General features: G+C 39.4%; 1 protein-coding gene across 3 annotated transcripts in view; it reads left to right on the forward strand.

Annotated features, from left to right (window-relative positions):
- Positions 1-21,836, forward strand: part of DYM (dymeclin) — a 275,896-nt gene that overhangs the window by 212,347 nt on the left and 41,713 nt on the right. For all 3 annotated transcript variants that reach the window (XM_081078951.1, XM_081078952.1, XM_081078950.1), the window contains 2 exons: positions 230-412; positions 10,612-10,725. In XM_081078951.1, the coding sequence (XP_080935077.1) occupies positions 230-412; positions 10,612-10,725 (297 nt within the window). The remainder of the gene's footprint in view (positions 1-229; positions 413-10,611; positions 10,726-21,836) is intronic.

Consider the following 21,836-nt stretch of genomic DNA (forward strand, 5'->3'; position numbering starts at 1 on the left):
TCTGGATTGATGCGTCTATAATGTATTATGTGAAATTCCTGAAGTTCAAAAATGTTTCACTCAAATCCTTTAGTAACTGATGAACCTAATTCCAAAGGATCTTGATGAGTTCTTTTGCATGATCTTTCCAGGGCTGTTACAATTTTAAAGTAGTTTGCTCTCATTCTAATTAACTCTGTGTCAAGGAGAAAAACACTGACTCTGTGCGGGGATTTTCTTTCTCCATCAGGCACAAGACCTAAACGTCATCGAAGAAGTGATTCGGATGATGTTAGAGATCATCAATTCCTGCCTGACAAATTCTCTTCACCACAATCCAAACTTGGTGTATGCACTGCTTTACAAACGCGATCTCTTTGAACAATTTCAAACGCATCCTTCATTTCAGGATATAATGCAAAATATTGATCTGGTAAGTGTAAATGGAGATGTCTGTTATGGTTCTTTTTTAAACATTAAAGCAGAGAAAGTTTAACAAACCTTGATAAAAACTAGAATAGTTAAAGTGTCTTCAACATCTGCCATTATTATGCTATAACAATTGTCGCATTCTATATGTGTGTATGTGTTACATACGTAAACATAGTCGGATATAGACACACACACATATTTAATAGAATTGAGATCATACTTTATACAGTTCTATATTCTGTTAAATACTTAACATTTTGATCACTAGCATTTTTCTTTAATATCATCAATTCTTTGAAAATCTCACATTTTAATATCTATATTATGGATGTCCTAAAATAGATTTAACCATTATATCAGATAAGAAAACCAAGATGCTGAGAGAAGGTTTCCCAGGTGATTTTAATACAAATCCAAGTCTAAGAATCATTGTCTTAGAAAATGATTGCGTATTTGCATATGGCTTTATCATTGTGGGTTATTTGCATATACACAGTCTCATTTGATCCTTAAACCATCCCTTTGAGGGGAGGCAAAGCAGGACTTGAGAGGAAAAAACGGTCAGCTCAAGGTCACATAGCTAGTAAGTCATTCAGTCCTTGAATCCAAGTCTGCTCATTATTAACTCCATGCTTTCAATACTTACTTGAATGAACCTAAGTAAGATTTCAAATGAGCAGGTTTTCCAACAACTTTTTGTTGAATACTGCCATCCAAAATAATGCTGGGTACACTGGAACTTCATTCAAAAACATTTTAAACTTTTTTTACATAGTTTGAAAAAAGTGCCATGATAAAGATAATAAATAACATCTCTACTATTTCCCTCTTCAGCACTTTACCTTCACTCTCCTAAATTCCACTGAAATTTTGGCTTAAGCAAGCCTTTACTATTTCTTCTTTCATGAGGTTAACCTTGAAAAGTATTGGTAGAGGAGACTATGAATCTACTGTTATTTTTAGCTGACAGGAAGTTGAGAGTAGATATTTTTCATTAAGACATTCAGCAATGTTGAATATCTGAGACAGGAGTGGCTAACCTTGGAACACTTTTAACTTCTGCAGGAGTTAGACATGTTTTTTTTCAAGGGGCCAAATTTCTATTAGCCATTGGTACCTATCCCTCCCATCTAAATCACAAGATAACACAATCTGGCTGAATTAAGCAGCAGGACAAAATACCATACCAAACGAGAGAACATGTGAAAGAGACTTCATGGCACAGAGGCAATGAACAATAATAGTTGTGTAATGTGGTAATGGCAAGAACTCTTTTTATCTCTGGACAGTGTAAAATTCATGTTAGATTTCATATATTTCCAGACCCAACCATCATTACTGAACTCCAAACTAGTGCATTCAAGTTGCCAATATGACAGCTCCACAAATGTTGAACAAGGTTAAATCAGAATTCTTTCTTTTCTCCAAAAAAGTCAAGCACAAAATGAATCAACATTTTCTTCTACACTCTTCCTTATCTCAATAAAGGACATCAATATCTACCTACTTGCTTAAGCCAAAATAAAGAAGAAGAAAGAGGAATAGAGTGCTAGCTGAAAAAAGGGTGGGAAATTGCAAATCTAAAGAGCACAGTTACAGAAGGCCTTTCTGAGAATGTGCATTTGAGCTAAGACTTGAAGGAGGCAGAGAGTGAGCCAGGCAGATATCTGGGGTCAGTGTTCTAGGCAAAGAGAACATAGGGGCAGAATGGGAGCATGTCTGTATCTCCCTCTGAAGCAAAAGGTAGGAATGCTTCCTGACCATTAGAAAAGATTTGAGTCCGTAAGTTCAGAGTTCTGCTCCTATAATATAACCCATTACATGTGCAAAGGTCATCTTGTCCTCTTCAAATCAGCCTTGTGCAAATTGCGACTTGGGGAAACAGTGCAAAAATACTAATGCTCTGGTTTACTGCTGTTGCTGTGACTAACAAACCATCCTTCATCGCTGACCCAGAAATCCCCATCTTCTAGGATCCATGAACCTGTGACTGAACTAACTTGTCAACTTGGAAGTGGGGTGAAATTTCAGGCTTCACAATGCTTGACAGTGTGAAATGGTGTGATATTTGAAGTTAGTCTGATAAATTAAAGATATATATTATAAACTGTAGGCCGACGACACAAAAAAAGAAATAGAGATACTAGATAAAATAGACCCATAAATTATACTCAATCCAGAGGCAGGCAGGAAACACCAAATAAATAGTAATTAACAAATAGAAAACAACAAGCAATGTGGTAGATTTAAATCCAACCGTGAAAAACTACAGAAAAACCATCATTGAGAATCACCTGAAGTCTAGCGGGACAGAGTCCTACAACCAAGGACATACAGAAAAACCACCTTGAGAATGGTGGGACGGGCAGAGATGCAGAAACAGCTCTTCCCACACCCATGTGTGGCATTTCAAAATCGGGAGGGATAGCTCAGCTGTGAAAGCCCCCACCCTTAGCCCCACACCAGGCTCCCCAGCCAAGAGTTGCAGTGCCAAAAAGAAAAGTCCCCACAATTTCTGGCTGTGAAAGCCAACGGAGATAGTGGCTGAGTGGGACAGAGGACTGCTGGAGTCCCAGGCTTTCTTCTCAAAGGGCCCATACAGACTTACTTGCTGACCATCTCACTCGCTCTGAGCTCCAGGGCTGGGGTAGCAGCTTGAAAGGTGCCAGGGACATATAGGGAGGAATTAAGTTGTCTGTCTTCAGAGCGAGTGCTGGAGGGTAAGCTTTCTCCCAGATGGAACTGCTGACAGAATTCACTATTTCTCTACCAGCATGCAGACACAGGTGGGTGCCATATCTGAATCTCCATCAACCTGGCTACCATCGTTCACTTTGCCCTGGTGATTCCCTGAGACCTTCCCCCACCCAACTTGTGGACCTACCCAAGCTGCTTCCAGTGGCTTTTCCATACAAATGGACTGTCTTGGCTTATGCTGCAGACTTTTCTAAGTCCAGGGAGACTGCACCAGTGGGCCCCACAGGACATCTACTACATAAGGCCAGTTTACGAAGACCAGGTGGCAGAACAGCCCTACCTAATACATAGAAACAAACGCGGGAGACAGCCAAAATAAGGACAAAGAGACATGTCCCAAATAAAAGAACAAAACAAAGCTTCAGAAAAAGAACTAAACAAAATGGAGACAAGCAGTTTGCTAGACACAGAGTTCAAAACACTGGTTGTAAGAATGGTCAATGATCTCAGTGAAAACTTCAAGAAAGAGATTGCACATAAAAATGGAGATAGAAAACATAAAAAAAGAACCAGTCAGAAATGAAGAATACAATAATTGAACTAAAGAATATAGTAGAAGGAATCAGTAGTAGTTTAGATGAAGCAGAGAGTTTAATCAGAGATTTAGAAGTTAAGGTAGCGGAGAACACCCAGTCAGAACAACAACAACAACAAAAAGAATCCAAAATAATGAGAACAGTTTAAGGCACCTCTGTGACAACATCAAGCATCATTGGGGTACCAGAAGGAGAAGAGGAGAGCAAGGAATTGAAAACCTATTTGAAGAAATAATGATGGAAAACTTCCATGACCTGGTGAAGGAAATAGACACACAAGCCCAGGAAGCGCAGAGGATCCCAAACAAGGTGAACCCAAAGAGGCCCACACCAAGACACATCATAACTAAAATGCCAAAGGTTAAAAACAAAGAGAGAATCTTAAAAGCAGCAAGATATTTCATGAAAATGCAAATGAAAAAAGAAAAGCTGGGGTAGCAATACTTACACCAGACAAAATAGACTTTAAAACAAAGGCTATAACAAGAGGCAAAGAAGGACCAAGTAATCCCACTTCTACATGTTTATCTGAAGAAACTCAAAATACTACTTCAAAGGGATATGTGCATCCATATGTTCAATGCAGCATTATTTACATAAGCCAAGATATGGAGGCAACCTGGGTGTCCATCAAAGGATGAATGGATAAAAAAGAGGTGGTACATAGTTACGATGAAATATTATTCAGCCCTAAAAAATAGAATGAAATCTTGTCATCTGCAACAATATGGATGGACCAAAAAGATATTGTGCCAAGTAGAGGAAGTCAAATGCTATATGATTTCACTTATATATGGAATCTAAAAAATAAAATAAACACACAAACAAAACAGAAACAAACTCATAGCTACAGAGAACATTTTGAGGGTTGCCTGATGGAAGGGGCTTGGGGGAATAAAAATGGGGAAGGGATTAAGAAGTACAAATTGGTAATTACAAGATGGTCATGGGGATGTAGCATAAGAAATATAGTCAATAATATTGTAATAACTATGTATGGTGTCAGGTGGGTACAAGATTTATCAGGGTGATCAGTTCATAAGTTACCTAAATGTCTAATCATTATGTTGTACACCTGAAACTAATATAGTGCATGAAAAAAATTTCAATAAAATTTAAAAAATAAATATATTCAACCATGTCAATAATTACATTAAATGCCTCAATGAAAAGAGAGATTTTCAGATTGGATAAAAAGTAAGCTTTAACTATGAACTGTCTATAAGCAGCTCACTTTAAATATAAAGACATAGATAAATTAAAAGTAAAAGGATGAAAGAAGTTTTACCATGCAAGCAGTAATTAAAAGAAAGCTGGAGTGATTATATTAACAGTAAAGTAGACTTCAAAACAAGGAGTATTACTAGAGATAAAGAGGACCACCGTGTAGTGATAAAGGGGTCAGTTCACCAAGACTTAACAACCCCAAACGTGGATGAACTCAACAAAAGCTGGTGAAATCCATCAAGAATTAGGTGACCACGTAACCAACTTGCGCAAGATAAGGGCCTGCACATCTGTCCTTTAACAAGCACATCCAAGGAGACTGTAGTGATGAGAGCTAAGCCTTAGGCTAGCTACCCATAGCCACAGGGGTGACTGCCCTGCTCCCCAAAGTAGTGCATGCATGTTGGGGTTACCTTACCCTTGTCTATGAGTTGTACCAAAACATCTACTAAAGTTCTTTCTTTGTATCATTCCTTCAAATAAAGTAATCTGGTACCACCACTCTCCCCCCCAAAAAATAAAGTTAAACCCAAAGCAAAAGAAATTAGGAAATAATAAAGATAAGAGCAAAAATAATTAAAATTGAAAAAGTAATAGAGAAAATCAGTGATACCAAAAGCTGGTTGTTTGGGAGTGGGGGACTATAAAAGTGATAAATGTGTAGCCATACTAACCAAGAAGAAAAAAAAAGAAGACAAAAATTAGCAATATTATGAATGATGGAGCATTGAAAGAATAACAATAAGTGAATATAATGAATATGTCTCCGGCAATAAATTTGACGGTTTAAATGAAATAAACAAATTCCTTGAAAGGCAAAACTTTCAAAGCTTATTTATAAAGAAATAGATAATTTAAATAGTTCTATATCTTTAATAGATATTGAATTAGTACTTAAAATTTTTCCAACAAAGAAAACTCCAGGCTTACATGGCTTCACCCTTGAATTCTGCCAGACTTTTAAGAAAGAAATGATACTACTTTAATACATACTTCTCCAGATAATAGAAGAGGACATACTTTCCAATTCATTTTATGAAGACATTATTACCCTAAGGCGAGTACTAGACAAAGACATTACAAAAAAGGAAAATTACAAATCAGCGTAGCTTGTGGACAGAGGCATAAAAATCCTCAACAAAATATTAGCAAATCAAATTTAGTAATATTCGAATTATCAGTTAGCACATATTCCAGGAATTCAGTCGGGTTGAACGTTTTAAAACTAATTAATGTAATTCACCACATCGACAGACTAATGAGAAACCTCATTATCATCTCAGTGCATACAGAAAAAGCATTTGTCAAAATTCTTTTTTTTTCAGGATAAAAAAATCTATGCAAACTATGAAAATTTCTTCAATCTGATACTAAGCTTAATTTTTTTGAAAATAAAACTAATATAAATTTTTTGAAAGAGAGTTACATAGTAAATTCATCAAGTCAAAATAGGAGAGCTATTAGTTGAGCTTCAGTAATGTGTTAAACTAGCGGTGATCCTATTGGCTTTAACCTGCAGGCTTTCCTGGAATTTGCTTTCAGTGGATTTCACTCGCTAGTCCTGTCTGGTTTGGGTGAGATGACCTTTGCCACCAAACTCAGGACTTACACATTTTTCACCTACGAAAGGCATAAAATCAGGAAATAGAGGGGCCGGCCCCGGTGGCTCAGGCAGTTAGAGCTCCGTGCTCCTAACTCCAAAGGCTGCTGGTTCGATTCCCACATGGGCCAGTGGGCTCTCAACCACAAGGTTGCCAGTTCAATTCCTTGAGTCCCGCAAGGAATGGTGGGCTCTGGCCCCTGCAACTAAGATTGAACACGGCACCTTGAGCTGAGTTGCCTCCCGGATGGTTCAGTTGGTTGGAGCGCGTCCTCTCAACCACAAGGTTGCCGACTGAAAAGGACAACAACTTGAAGCTGAATGGCACCCTCCACAATTAAGATTGAAAGGACAACAACTTGACTTGGAAAAAAAGCCTGGAAGTACACACTGTTCCCCAATAAAGTCCTGTTCCCCTTTCCCAATAAAATCTTTAAAAAAAAGAAAGGAAGTAGAGACATATAAGTACAAAGAAATGTTATCGATTAGATACTGGTAATAGTAGCATTGCATGGGTTTCATCCTTAACCGCCTACTTTCACATGTATTATAATTGTTTCCCATGTTAGCTAGGGCAACTTTTTCATTTAAAGATACTAAGATACGCCTGATAGTAATGCTATAGTACCTGACATTTTGTGAGCATCTACTGTGTGCCAGGCATTGTTCTTTCCTCCGTGCACTTCGCAGGTATTCACTTACTCAGTTCTAAACACAACCCCTGAGGCAGGTGTTGTAGTTTTCCTCACTTAAAGATCAGGAAACTGAGGCATAGAGAAATTAAATAACCTGCCTAAGTTTATAAGGAGAGCTGGAATTTCAACCCAAGCATCTGGCACCTGGTAAGTGCTCTTAGACTACTGCATGATGCTATGTGTGGAAGAAGTTGAATGCCTTACAAGTCACATTGCCAGTAAGTATCAGAGGCAGGACCCAAACCAGGCCTTCTGACTTTGAGCAGTTTGTTCATGGTCTATGGTACCGTCATGTCCAGTCTATTTTATTATACATGTTTGATCTGTGTATTGTCCCCCAATTACATTGCATCTTTCTTGAAGACGAGAATATCTATTTCCTTTGTAAATCCTCTGGATGTTTCTTCCACTGAATAGTTTGTCCAGTACTTGTATTGATTAAAGCAAAAACTTGAGTAAAAACCAGAAATCGATATAAGGAAATACATAGATAGGTATTTTACCTTTTAAAACATGGATCCATTGTCTTTCAAAAAAACACAGCTTAGCTCTCTATTTTTATTTCTTGGGAGACTGGCAAGCAACATTTAGCAAGCAAAAATGTTTGCCTGTCTAATATACCTTTTTTTTTCACCGTCATGTACCCCAGAAAAGCTTCTCATTTTTTTAAATCTGTGGTGTAGTGATCCATTCACTGGTTTCTTCATAGGTGGTTAAATGTGATTTTATGTGATAATAATATGTGACAAAAAAGAAAATGGCAGAGCTGGCATCTGTCCTCCTAGAACAAAAGTGCTACATTAGAAGGTAAAAACAGAGATGAACCAGTGTCCCATGCCAGAGCAAAGTGGCCCTGAACCATTGCCTCGCCTCTGCCTGTAGGCTGCAGGCACTGAAATGGGTTGCACAGTGGAAAAAAAAAAAAAAAAAAACAGAGATGAACCAGTCTACTCTCACAAGAAATGAATCCATAAAAATTATCAAGAAGGCTGTTTGCATTATGGATTAATATGAACACAGTGCATCTCTCTATGAGCGATTCTGTGTTTGCTGACGATAATGTGAATGAAACCTTTGTGATTAGCAAGACGTGTGATAGCTAATTATCCAGATTTTTTTGTTTTCTATGTAAAAACGTTTATTTGTACTAATGTTTAGATGCAGGAATGGGGGTAGGGGTGGGGAGAGAGAGAGAAAGGGAGAAAGAAAGCTCTAAAGTGACAGCAGATTATTTATTTTTATTTTTATTAAATTTGTTGGGGTGACAATTGTTAGTAAATTTACATAGATTTCAGGTGTACAATTCTGTATTACATCATCTATAAATCCCATTGTGTGTTCACCACCCAGAGTCAGTTCTCCTTCCATCACCATATATTTGAGACAGCAGATTATTTTTAAGGATAATATTTAATCCTTAAAATCTAGTTTATTTTGTCTTTATCTTATTTTAAATTTTATGTACATTTTATAGCATGTAAGCCATTAATACTACAGTATACTGCATAATTTATAAATAAACAGGACATATATTGGAAGTACCTCCTCACTTTTTTGCTTGTAGGCGTGTACAGTCTAGTTCCTGGCTGAGGGTCAAAATCATCTGGAGAGACTGACGTAGAAGGTGTCTAGCCAGGCCTGGAGATCAGTATTTTCACAAAGCTTCCCAGCTACTTTTGATGATCAGCCACCTTTGAGAGCTATTCCTTGTCTATATTATTTACCAGAAATCATCCAGTCATGAATTGTCTGCATTTAGCAAATATTAGAAAGGGAAAAAGACATTCTATAAGGCTCAAGCATCTATAAGATTTATCTACTTTTCAATTGATATTTTTCACTTCTTGGGATGTTTTTAACAAACATGTTCCTACCCTTTAAATATTTTTTGATCAAAGAAGAGAGTTTTCTACATAACTATTAGGCTGAAGCATATGAAATTGCCACTAATTAACCATTTTTTACCTACAAAAATGGCACTTCATACGGTTAACCAAACTTTTTTCTCAGAAAACAATGTTTAGGACCTATAAAGATATTTATACAAGAGGAAGGCATTTAGTTTGCATCTTTTATGTTGTATTTTTTAAAATAAGATTTTAATATAACGATTACAATATGTTTTCTAATTTATGTTGTCTGTCTTCCAAGACTTAATCACTATATTATAAAAAGCAATTTGAATACATGCTGTGTCTAAACGCTGAATAAAATTTTATCCCAGAAGTCCCCAAAAGAGCTTTAAATCTGACTTGGGAAAAACAAGACCCATAGGCATATGCTGAGAAACCAACCTGCCTTGGACAAAAGAAGCAACTTGCAAAGGGGCTGGTTCCAGCAGATTGCCTGAGATAAAGAAATTATTTATCCAGACTCAACTGCCGTGTAACCAGTCATTGGCTGCCTTTGTTTTCACTCATTGCCACAAGCTCATTAGGGCCCTGGCTCCACCTGGGTCTTTACTTTCCAGAATAAATGGATTTTAGTGGCATTTATGTCATAATGTGCACTTTCCACTACAATGGTTAGGAAAGAAATTATAGTACTCTTGGACAACTGATATTGAGGAGAATAATCTTGAATGAATAATTATAAAAATGTTTGCAAACAATTTTAGTAACTTAATATAAAAACATGTAAATGGAAATATTCCACTTTTTTAAAAAGTATAAGTAAGATTTTATATTTTTGCATGTTTGATTATAAACACTTAAGTGTTATTCTCTTGAATAAAAAGGGATCTACAGTTGTCTTGATTTATTAACACTGTGATTTTAAAATGATTTGCTAAAATGTGATGACATTCTTTTAGTGTTTTGTGACAAATATTAAGGGACAATATTGTTTCCAGAATACTACCGTGTTAGCATCTTGCTGCATAGGTCAGACTGTGCAGTGACATTGGACAAAGTAATTATAGCTTGCTGTTGATGGTTCCTGGTGACCAGGGATAAGAGTGTTGTGGAAAAATTAAATTAATAAATAATGTCCAAAACATCATTTTAGCCATTAGATTCAAATTCTTATTAAGCTTTCTTTTTTTTGAGAGTTAGTATTAAGCTTTAGCTTTCTTTTCCCACCTTCTGATGGGTACTGTTCTCTAAGTGAAATATAGATGCCCGTTGAGGCAGCACAAAAGAGAGCAGAATTCAGGAGACTGTTTAGTTCACAGAATGGATAATCATCCCAGGCTATTCAGGGGGTGGCTCTGATTCAGGCTTCAAACGCTTTGTAGAGAGGGCCACATTGTAGAAGAGAATTAAAAGCCAGGTCAGTGAGTCTAAGAAGTGGAATTATGATAGTTTGACTACCATGTGAGAAAGGCGTCTACTGAAAATATGTCTCGTACATCGACTTGTTTAAAAAATGACGCTTTATATTCCAGGTGATCAACTTCTTTAACTCGCGGTTGCTGCAAGCTGGAGCTGAGCTGTCAGTGGAACGGGTCCTGGAAATCATCAAGCAGGGAGTTGTTGCGCTGCCCAAAGACAGGCTGAAGGTAAGACTGGAAAACGAAACATACTGTTGGATCACTTGGTATAAATATTAGTGTCTGAGCAGGCTCGATTCAGAATCATACTACTTACCTAGTACTTGTGCTAGAAAAGGCTCTTTAAATATTCCCTGTTCTACTGTATTCTGATACACAGAAATGTGATGAAGAGGGATTCTCACAGTGTTCTCAAAAGTAAACAGAAAAAAGAACTAATATCTTCATATCCCTGCATATCCTGTGAATAACCACTACCTATAACTATAAGTGATTTATGTAAAGAAGCAACTTATTTTGTTAACCCAGTGAAGTCAGTTCATCTTCGTAAGTGTCATCAAGGGTTGATGGGAAGGTGGAGGTGGTGCTGATGACAACTAGAACAGTGGCCTACTCTTATGCAGTGTTTACGCAGTGCTGTGTGGGGTTCTTTCACATACTAACTCATTTGGCCCCACAGCAGCCCTTTAAGGTAAGTAGTGTTATCATCCTAACTTTTCAGATGAGGAAACTGATGCACAGAGAAGGTAAGTAACTCACCCCACACCAGACAGTGATAGAACTGGGAGATACTATCCAGGCAGTCTGGCTCCAAAGGCATGCTCGTAACCAGCGCACTGTTTTTGGATGCTTGGGTTTATCTATGGAAGGAGAAGCGTTTTGTGAAAGAGGCAGGGGAAATATTGTACTTTAAGAAGGCAGTTACATTTGTGTCTTAGACGTGTTCCTAAAGTGATCTTATGATGCAAAAGTCCTACTCCAAGACTAGTTGTCCCCTAAGAAAAAATGTAAAGGTCATGGTTTGGGGGGGATGTGTGAAACAACATTGTCGCATATTTTTACTTTAATACTCCATTTTAATTTTTTCCTACTTTACCTTCTAAATGTTTTAAAGTGCTTGGTCCTAAACTAACAGCACAGAGCGTCATAGTGGATGTTTGGCCTTCTTCGTAATGTTTTATCACAATTAACTTCTGTTCCCAAGTTACTGTTGGGGGGGAGGGGCTGTGTTTTTCAGCACTATCACTAGAACCACAGCTTAATGAACGTTTGAGAGGTATTGTTGTAGGACATGAAAATATTTTCAGTTATAATAACAGAGTTTATAAAACAACAGCACATTAGTCATAACCACTTAGAGAAGTTCCACCATATGTAAACAGCAGGTGGTTCACGCAGTGCTTCTCTCTGTTGGCTGAAATGGCACCACCACGTGGCAATAGCATCGAAACTGATTACAGTTCACTGGACACTCCAGCTTTGACTTTATTCTTGACAATTGTTTAAATGTAAGGAATTGATATTATTTCCATTCTTACATTAAGCATGTTTTGGGGTGGTCTCTATTTTGCACTATTTCAAATTTGCTTGAACCTATGCCAGGTGAACCAGTACAAAAATCCATCAAGATTCAGGTGGCTGCTCACCAGAAGTGATGGATCTTGGCGTCTAAGCTACGCCAAGAAAGAAGTAGAACTATCAGCAGCTTAGCTATAAAAAAAGAATTGTGCAGAGGAATCAGGGGAAGGGGAATTTTAATGAGATCAGAAAACCAGCATAGTGGAAGGAATGGAGATTGTGGTGAGAGAGCGGTATGTTTAGACTGGAGAAGTCAGAAGTGGAGCAGACCTCGGTGATAACATGGTCTGGATTGGGCCGTGAGTGGGACACTGAAGTGCTGTGGCTGTGAATGCATGGCGGTGTGATTAAGCCAGGTGATCAACTGGAAGCCAAGGATGGGTCATGCACACAGACATCATAGTCACTCAGGTTGATAAGCCATGAGGTGCAGAGAAAGACTGAGCCAAATGCTGCAGTAAATGGGAGAGTGGCCTAGAAGGCAGCACAGCAGCTACACAGACAGGAAGCAACTGGTACCACCTTCCTATAAGCAGAGCTTTTGCTTAAGGGTAGAGGATAAGAGGAATAACAGCCAAGAAACAAAGAATAAAGCAATCTCTATTTCCAAAGGCTTCTGGGGAATTAGAGGCCTGAGGGGAGAGCCAGATCTCAATGAAAGAAATAAGGAGCGAAGATTCAGTGCAGGAACAGAGAACGTAGGGATATTTAATAGCTCTGAAATAAGGGTTCAAAAAGGCATTGTGGGATACGGCAGTGAGGGAAGAACAGGATGTTGGACCAGGGGAGAGAAAGCATGAAGCCATATGGGGACAAAAGTATGGAGAAGATGGCTGGTGGTGGGGCTTATGTTTGAGCAATGGCCAGTGATGAGGACATATGACATGTTAAGTTTAAGTTTGCCACAGGGTTCCATCAGCAGGAAATCTTTATCAACTATTCGCTCTGTGACAGCCATTGTTCCAGGTACTTGGGCTCATCAGTGGTCAAAGATCCCTCCCCTCACAGGACTCCCTGCCCTCACAGGAGCAACTGACATTGAACAATGAGCGTAATAGAAATAACAGTGATCGAGTACTAAAAAGTAGGAAGTGCTCTGGAAAATAAAAGAGTAGGTTGAGGGGTTTGGGAGTATCGGTGAGGGTGTGGTGGGAGAAAGTTGTAGAATTACAAAGAATGGTCTGTGCAACATTTAGCAAAGATGAAAAGGAGTTCAGCATAGTGATTCAGAGGAGAGTTCCTAGCAGTAAGAACAGTGACTGAAAAGGTCCAAAGCTAGGAGGATGCCGGGCATGTTAAATAACAAGGAGACCAAAGTAGCTAGAGCTGTGGGAACAACAGGGAGAGGAGTAGGAGGTGAACAAGGATGATTTGGGGGCGAAGGGTACAGTGAAATGGGGAACCTGTGCGTCTATTTTAATAGGACCATTCTGGCTGTGGTGTGGAGACTAGACTGACGGGGGGAGGCAATGAAAGCAGAGACCGATTAGAAGAGTATTGCTTTCCTTGGACCATGGTGGAGAGGTGGAAGTACCCATAGCATTCATCCAAGAAATTGTCTGGTGAGCAGAGGAGAGCATCTAGGCCTCTTCGGAGGCTGCAGAGGTCTGCATTGATTACAAAAGCTCGGGGATATGCTGGCCAGAACTTACCTTCTGACGGACTGGTGAGAGAACCGGTCTGCAAGTATTAGAAGAGTTGTTTATGGAAGTGGGCCTAGACTTGGTCTGTGTGGGCTCAAGGACAACTGTCAGCTGCTGGTTGTCGGCGTCTCAGGGTTGGAAGCCTGGCTCCACTGCACTGAATGCCATGTGGCTCAACAGTGCTTGTGGGTCAGTGTGTTAGGTACTACTGTAGAGAGGCTGTCTATACTAAACAATTCAGAATAAACTTCCAGATGCCGCACCGTACGACAATCTGGAAACCTTTCAGAGAATCAGCAAAGTCATGAAAGAACACAGGGAGTGATTAGAGAAACGCACACTCTTGTTATTAACCTTAAGAAGACAAGATCCGAGCAGCAGAGACTGGTCTTCAAGTACTGGACGAATTGTTTATGAAAGCATATTTGGACATGTTCTTTGTGGTCTGAGGAACAGGACCAATGGGGAGAAGCTACATACAGGGTCCTGCATTTCAGTCCCATGTAAGGAAGAACTTTCTAATAACAGAAGGAATTATTTAGAAATGGAATAGGCAACTTTTGGGAAGTGATGCATTCATTCTCACCGGATAGAGATGTTAGGGGGAACAGGCTAACGGTCACTTGGCAGGGATGCAGATACGTTCCATCTTGGATGCAGCTCTTATCTAGCAGTACTAGCTCAGTAGAGCAGTGAATGGAGGATTCCAAGGCCGAGTTCAGGTGCAGCAGGAATAGTGCTGAGATTATCAGTGCCTGCCATTGGCAACAAGAGCAAAAAGTAAGGAACACATGTGTGAGATTGTTTGCCATTCCAATTGTAAAGACTCAAACACTGGTTGGGAAATCCAACTATGTGACTTTTTAAGAACCTTCCCATTCCTAAGAGTCTAATGCTGTCTACGCATATACAAAATTATTGTGCTCCACGAAGTAGAAAACTTCATAAACTTTTGATAACAGTTTTTCTTCTCAGAAGATGTAAGAAACAATAAGGAAAACATATTAATCTGTGTTTTTTTAATGAAAAAGTTCACTTATGACAGAGAGCTCACCTTTCAGTTCATAATAGCAGATGGCCATAGTCAGATCTGTGTGCCAGAAGAGACAAATTGCTGAAAGTGGGATATGGCTCATAACAAGAAAAAAATATGGTTCAGGAGGGGTGAAAACTAAAAAACAAAAAAATAGTCTCGACCAATCATTGATTGTCCTGTGCAAACAAATCCGAGAACTGCCTTTGTCCTGGAATACCTGTTCTCAACTCTCCACCATCCTCACTCCCTTCTAGTCTCTTCTGCATCACAGAGAAGCCCAAATGCATTTCCCAGAATCCTCCTCCTTGTGTAGTTCTGAGTTAAAGCCTGCCAAAGAAAGGCACTTGCATGAATTTTGGAAGGTTGAAGAGAAGAAGCCATTTTTCTCCAGAGGCAGAGCCTGCCCTCCACCTAGCTTGGTGCTGCAGACGATGGCAGAGGTCATGGAGGGCTTCCCAGATATACTGAGGTTTGCAGCTACTTGCAGGGAGCTGTTGAGAACCATCCACTCCAGAGCTGAGACTGTTCTGTTGCACCTTCCCTGATATGCCAACCTTACCCTTTCCTATAGTTGCATAAGGCTTTATTTTCCATATGAAATCCTTTTTTCCCCCCTTCTTCCGCCTTCCCCATCACCCTCCCCCCCCCACGCCGGTTCAAGCCATTGTTTCTCCGTCTAATTGTGCACAGCAGCAGCCCAGGTCTAGGGAGAGCCGTTGCTCACAGTCTTAGCTGTAGAGGGCGCAGCTCACTGGCCCATGTGGGAATCGAACCAGCAACCTCAGCGTTAGGAGCACAGCTCTCCAACCACCTGAGCCACCGGGCCAGCCCCTCCTCCCCCCGCCCCCGTATGAAATCCTTTTCCATATGAAATCCTTCTGTTTTCGCTGCCAAACCTGTCAGGGAAATTAAACCCCTGGTTTCAAACAAAGGAATTTAATTCAGGGAATTACCATGGACAGCTAATGCTTTCTCACTCTGCTGTCATACCCAGATACTTTTTTTTTAATGTCTGTCCCTCCCCTGTAATAAACCTTAGCTCCTTTCTTTTGGCTTATCTCTCATTAATTATATCTTTAGTTCATTTTTTTCTGCTTATTTTAATCCCAGACTTTATTTTCTAATCCTTTGGTGAACGCTTTTGGCACTAGGGCCCATCCATGCGCCATAGCAGGTACTGAAAGTTAATTTTGTAGGTTCACTATAATACTTACCCTAAAGCAAAATGAAGGACAGTGTACAGGCTATATGTTTGAATGTTAATATGTTGTGCATTTATTATGCTGTGTTCAGGAAGAAAGTGTCCTCTGTATTTGAGATAGTAACATATAAATGAAAATATAACTCTTTGTTTTTTTTTCAGGATTATGGCTAAATAAAGAGAGAGATTAATTGATCTGTGGGAGCTCCCAGACCAGTTAACTCTTATTTAGAGCAAGATCCTATTGAGGCCAAGGTCATGCATGAATCCCTTAAGTGGGCCGGTTAATTTTGTTCCCAAACATAACAAGGAGTTGTACTCCTGACTCCTGCTTACCATGTCACTGTATGGTTGCAAGAGGGACAGATGATAGAGGAGGGATGATTCAGTTTAAAAAAAAAAAAGAAAGAAAGAAAGCCGCCCCCAGAACTAGAAAAGAAACTAAAATTATATTTATTCCCAGATGATGAGTCATCCTCAGTTGGTTTAAATGATAGCACGTTATTACCACTGATGTTACTAGGAAAAAAAGGCTGTTTATCTTTATAATCAAGGCTTATCTCAATTATTTTAATCATCTTTTTGGATTGAGTGTTTATAATAAAACGAATCACTTAAAACCTCTAGAGTTTAATTCACAGAATTCTGCGGTATTTAAAGTTGATTGAAAATTCAAGCTGTGTGTTGAATAATATTTGTACGCTAGCACATGACAGCACGTTATAGTCTTTTGGGTGGTTCACTAATATATACTGATAAAATAATTGTCGGGTGTGTAATAATAGCTTTGTATGCGACATTGATCTAAAAGGGGTGGTTTCAAATTGGAAATACTGTTTTAGTAAGCTCTTTATGAAAGTGTGGAATAGTGTATACTTACTGATTTGTTCTTTCTTAAAGTATAAATTACACGTTAAGAAAATTCAGAGGTTTTTCCAGGCACCTTTTGGGTTGTTAAAAGGGGCACAGTGTCCCTTACGCATGAGAAATGAACCAGCTAATGTCAACTGAAGAAGATAAGCCAAAAGTTTTTGAAGTTTCCCTGGCCTTATAGAACTAAAGCCAAATTTGTAGACTTATTCTTCCAATTTTGGGCAAGTCAACATTAAGATCTAGAAGCCCATAGCATTAGTAATTGACTTTCAACCAAATAAAATATTTTTCAATCAAATGTTATTTGACATAGCCTTCTAAAATATTTGTGTAATATCCTGTGTGGGAATATATGCTCTTTGGATAAATCTGTCTATATAGTTAAACAACTTGGCTGTTCAGAGTAAATAGTATTAATGTCATTCTAAACATCCTCCTCTTACTGGTATTCTGTAAAGTCTGGGAAAGGCAATACCAGGTAATTAGTTTTTTCAGACCATCCTGCATAAACAGAGACTTAACGAACAGGCCCTGAAATCCTAAGTTGCTTATTTCTCCTTTTGGGTTTGGAAGGAAATAAATAAAGTTAGTGTATCCTCCAGGAGCCGAGTTAGAAGACACAGCTCAAAGTTCTCCTGTCTGCATCCACAGGGCATGCTCCTAGCTCCCATTTCGCTTACTTGGAACTTGTAATCAGAATTCCAAGTAACTTGGATCAGAATTCATCAGGTCTGGGTCTCATACCACTACCACGCCACCTCACACTTGATTACATCAAATTTCCAGGTTCTCTCTTTTCTTCGGTTGAGTGAATTATTTATAATATAAGGATTAAGAATTTTGCCATATCTAGTATTTAAAAATTAGGTCATGCTTTCCAGAGGGGAATTAACCAGAAGATCACTTCTCTTTTAGTGTAAATTGGAAACTGCGGAATAATACAAGTTACTGACATTAACCGAACTTTTCATTTCATTCACTTAAGACACTTGATAAATCGTGGGAATTAAAAGGGGATAATGAGTTTAACCCTAAATGATTTTTAAAACCTTTATTTTATATGCACATTTTAGAATACTTTTGCTATTGTTAGTTACATAAAGAGAAAAATAGAAAGAAAGTTAACTGAAATTTCAAGAAATTTTTTCATAGCTTCTTAATAATGACTTGCTTTTAAAAAAGTTCCCCCTTTCTCCTCCTGGGAGCCTCTCCCTGTCCCTGCCCCAAATGTCTTTCATTTCTCTATCAGTTCTCTGTCTCCAGAGCAGATGCCTGAGTGCCACTGTGCTGTGCCCACCTGCTGTGGAATGGCCCCACCACAAAGTCCTCCTGGGAACCGTCACTCAATATGCCCACGGTCCTTACACATCTGCCCTCCTCTTGTATGTCTACCTGTGGAAACATGTTTAGCCAGCATCCTCTCTCTAACTCAAAAATACCGAAATTAGACCCCGAGTTCTATGAGTTCTAATGATTTCCCAAATGTCTCCTTTCCCTTCACATAACCACTGTCCCATTTTGCGCCTCCTCATCTATAACCATAGCTTCCTCACTGGAGTCCCTACTTCCATATTCTTTTTTCTCCCATAGCTTTCTTAGCCCACCAGCCAGAGGTATCTTTGCTGTACACCTTCTCTGATCCCACACACAAGGCGCTTCCTAGCCTGGTTCTTTTTCCTCTGTACGGAGCCTGGGCTCCACACTGCTGGACTATATTCTTTAGACACCTGTGCCTTACTACATGCTGCTCCTACCTTCCTCCCTTCCTTCCAGCTTCTCACAGCTTCATGTCTTGTCGGTCAGATGAACTGCTTGCACTTCAAGTCACATCACAGGCTTTTCCCTTTCTACGAAGCCCACCCTGATTCACATGGGCAGACTTGACTGGTTCTTTCTCCATATCCCCATGCTGCCTTGTATGTCTCCATTATAGCAAAAAGCGTCCCCCAGCCCCTTGCTCAGAGCCTGGAAACAAACTTACTCAGTTCATATTCATTGTGTGAATTAACTTCTCCACTCAGCCTCTTGATTCCTTATGTCTCTCCTTCCTCTCAGCACAGCACAATGTTGATTTCTCCTTTGTTCTTTCAACTGTCCTTCTCCATGGCACGCTGTACCAAGGACCCGAGTCCAGGCTCAGGTGGAGAATGGAAGGATTGGGGCTGTGCTCTCTCTCACCAATAAGCTCCTAGCCAATTGGTTTCCTTGTCTTTTGCCCTGTCTCTACCACCCATGTATATACCTCTGTCCCCAAATTTGCATCTCAGAATTTACTCATTCACCTGTTCCTTTACTTAATTTCCATCACCATCATAACCATCATCGTATATTATATATATATATATACATATATATGTCTTACATATAACATCCAAATAATACATTTTAATTTTGAAAAGTGGTCTGACTCTATTCCATCCACAGCTAGTCCACTTTGAACCCAACATTGCTAGGGCATCGTTGGGGAAACACAGGTGTCTAAGACTCGAACCCTGCCCTCAAAAGACGAATCACCTTTCAGGAGAGAAAAGGTGCACATTTGCAGAGATCGCTAACAAGCAGGGCAGTTTATACTGCACGTCAGCAGCGTAGAAGTTAAGTTTTGGAGGAGGTCAGAGGAAGGAAGGAGACATCATTAGGGAGATTTTAAGGAGAAACCTGAGCTTGATCTTCCCTATCTTGAAGGGGTGATAAGGTTTCCATAGTCTGGGATGAAAAGAGAAATCCAGGCAGAGGAAATTTATGAGTGAGTGGGAAAGGTGACCCAAGACAAGTTCAGCTTAGTGTCCAACGGAAACAATAGAACTCTTGTAATTCCCGCCACCAAATTAATGTGGTTTGGGTTCTTTAATAATACACTAAAGTCATTAGACTAGTGCTTTTCAAACTTTTTTGATCACCACCCACAGTAAAAACCATACATTTTACATACATTTATATATAACTGAAGCAAACATTTCATAAAACATAAAAGTTTCATTTACCCTTAGTAAATGTGATAGACTCTGATATTTCCTAGTCTATTTCTTTTCTTTTTCATTTGCCAGTCAGACCTATTAAATTGATGTAGTAGTCCTCTGTTTAATGTAGCAACTCAGTTTTTTAAAATAATGAAGTGGATCATTGATTTTAAAGTGTGGTCCTTGTACAAACAGCATGAGCATCCCATACGAACTTGTTAGAAATGCAAATTCTCAGGCCCCAGCCCAGACCTCCTGAATTAGAAACTGTGGGACGGGACCGGGGGTCTGTGCTTTAACACACCCCAGCACCTGGATGATTTCTGATGTCGGCCCAAGTTTAAGAAGCACGTCAATGGCTAATTCCCCCAGACATACCACTCTCTCACCCTTAGGGCCTTTGCACGGCTTCTCCTTTCATCCAGGGCTCTCCCCCAGTCCCTTCACACCTCACTCCTGCACTTCCTTCAAGTAAGTCTTCACTCACATGAGCAGATGAAGCCTATCTCTCAGCGACCTCCTGCTTTAAATTTCAGCGTTCCCGGTCCCCCTCGTTCGACTGTATTTTTCCCCCACGGCATTTATCACCTGGCATAGTGTGTAATTATTATTATTCCCCCAGGTAATGTAAGCTCCCGGAGGGCCGGGATCTTCACATTTTCGTCACTGATGTATCTGAAAGTCTATCTGGCATGTACTAGGCACGTTAATACCGTATTTGCTGAATGGAAGGGAGGCAGGCAGAAAAGGATGGTCTTTGGACCACTGAATGATGGTCCCCCATGCTGCTTCAAGTAAACCTTCTTTGGAGAACAGTTCTCTACAGACTCTTGCAAGGTCAACTTTTATGCCAAAATACTACAGAGGAACTAAGTTAAGAATGGAAGTCCTGGTTACTTTGTTGGAATAGTTAACATTTTTTTAGCCTACAGTATTATTCCATACTATGCATTCTTAGAGCTACAAACCCCCCCCCCATCTGAAGACCTCACCTTTAGTACTTCTTATCAGTAAGTTCATTAATATGTAAATTGGTCTCACTAAATTTTTAATAGTTTTTCAGGAGCTTTCTTCTTGGCTGTCACCTACAGTGATTTCATTGTAATTCAAGCAGAGTTAAATATTCTGATTTGTGGTATTTAAAATAAAGTTCCTCAAATGATCTCATTGTGATTCTATTTCTGAATCTTTCTCAGAAGGTGAAGAATGCGGTGGAACTACTGGGCTTTTATGAAGGTCCAGTGATGAGCCACTGTGTGCTTGTTTTCTGATTGATTTCTCTCTGTTTCCCTCAATATGTGTAGAGCATGCATCTACATCCAGACAAACACTGATAGGAGCCTGAGCCTGTCACGTTCTTGTTGGGAAAGTTGAGGCGCTCTCATGCCTGGCCTGGTCCCACCAGCCCAACACTTTAGCCTCTTCAGATTATCTGCTGCTATCTTGTAACTACTGTAATTATACAAATGGCCTTTTTTTTCTGTATTTTTTTTACTTTTTCTTTGTATTTTTAATTTATCATTTTAGACTTACACATTTTTTCCTAATGTCTTCTCTCTCCTTTTTAGAATATTGTTACCTTAGTCCCTTTTTCCTTTTAGGTAGCAACCTGGAAACACTAAGCATGAAAGGGACTGCTCTGTGCTGGGCTTCTATCCTAAAAAAGGGGAGACTAACAACATTTCTGCCATTTCTCCCAAACATAAAATGGTCTCTGTACACGTCTGAGAGTGGCTCTCCCTCCTCTTCTCACCCTCCTTGAGTTCCTTGTCCAGTAAAGACCAAGATCAAGTCTTACTCATAATGTAATATCATAATGTTGTTATTAAACTCCCTTCTGTGTTGACCTTATGTAAGAACAAATCGGGTCACACTGATTTTCCTTTCATCAAGGTGAGGATTCCAAGAAAATGAATGCAGTCGTCTGGAGCACTGCTTTCCGTTGCAGGTTTCTGGATCCCACCTCAGATTCTGAGTCAGTGGTTTAGGGTTGAACTCGGGAATTTGTCTTTTCAAACAGTTCTCTAAGTGACCCTGATGGTGTACCA

The sequence above is a fragment of the Rhinolophus hipposideros genome, assembly GCF_964194185.1.
Source record: "Rhinolophus hipposideros genome assembly, chromosome: 17".
Taxonomy (NCBI): domain Eukaryota; kingdom Metazoa; phylum Chordata; class Mammalia; order Chiroptera; family Rhinolophidae; genus Rhinolophus; species Rhinolophus hipposideros.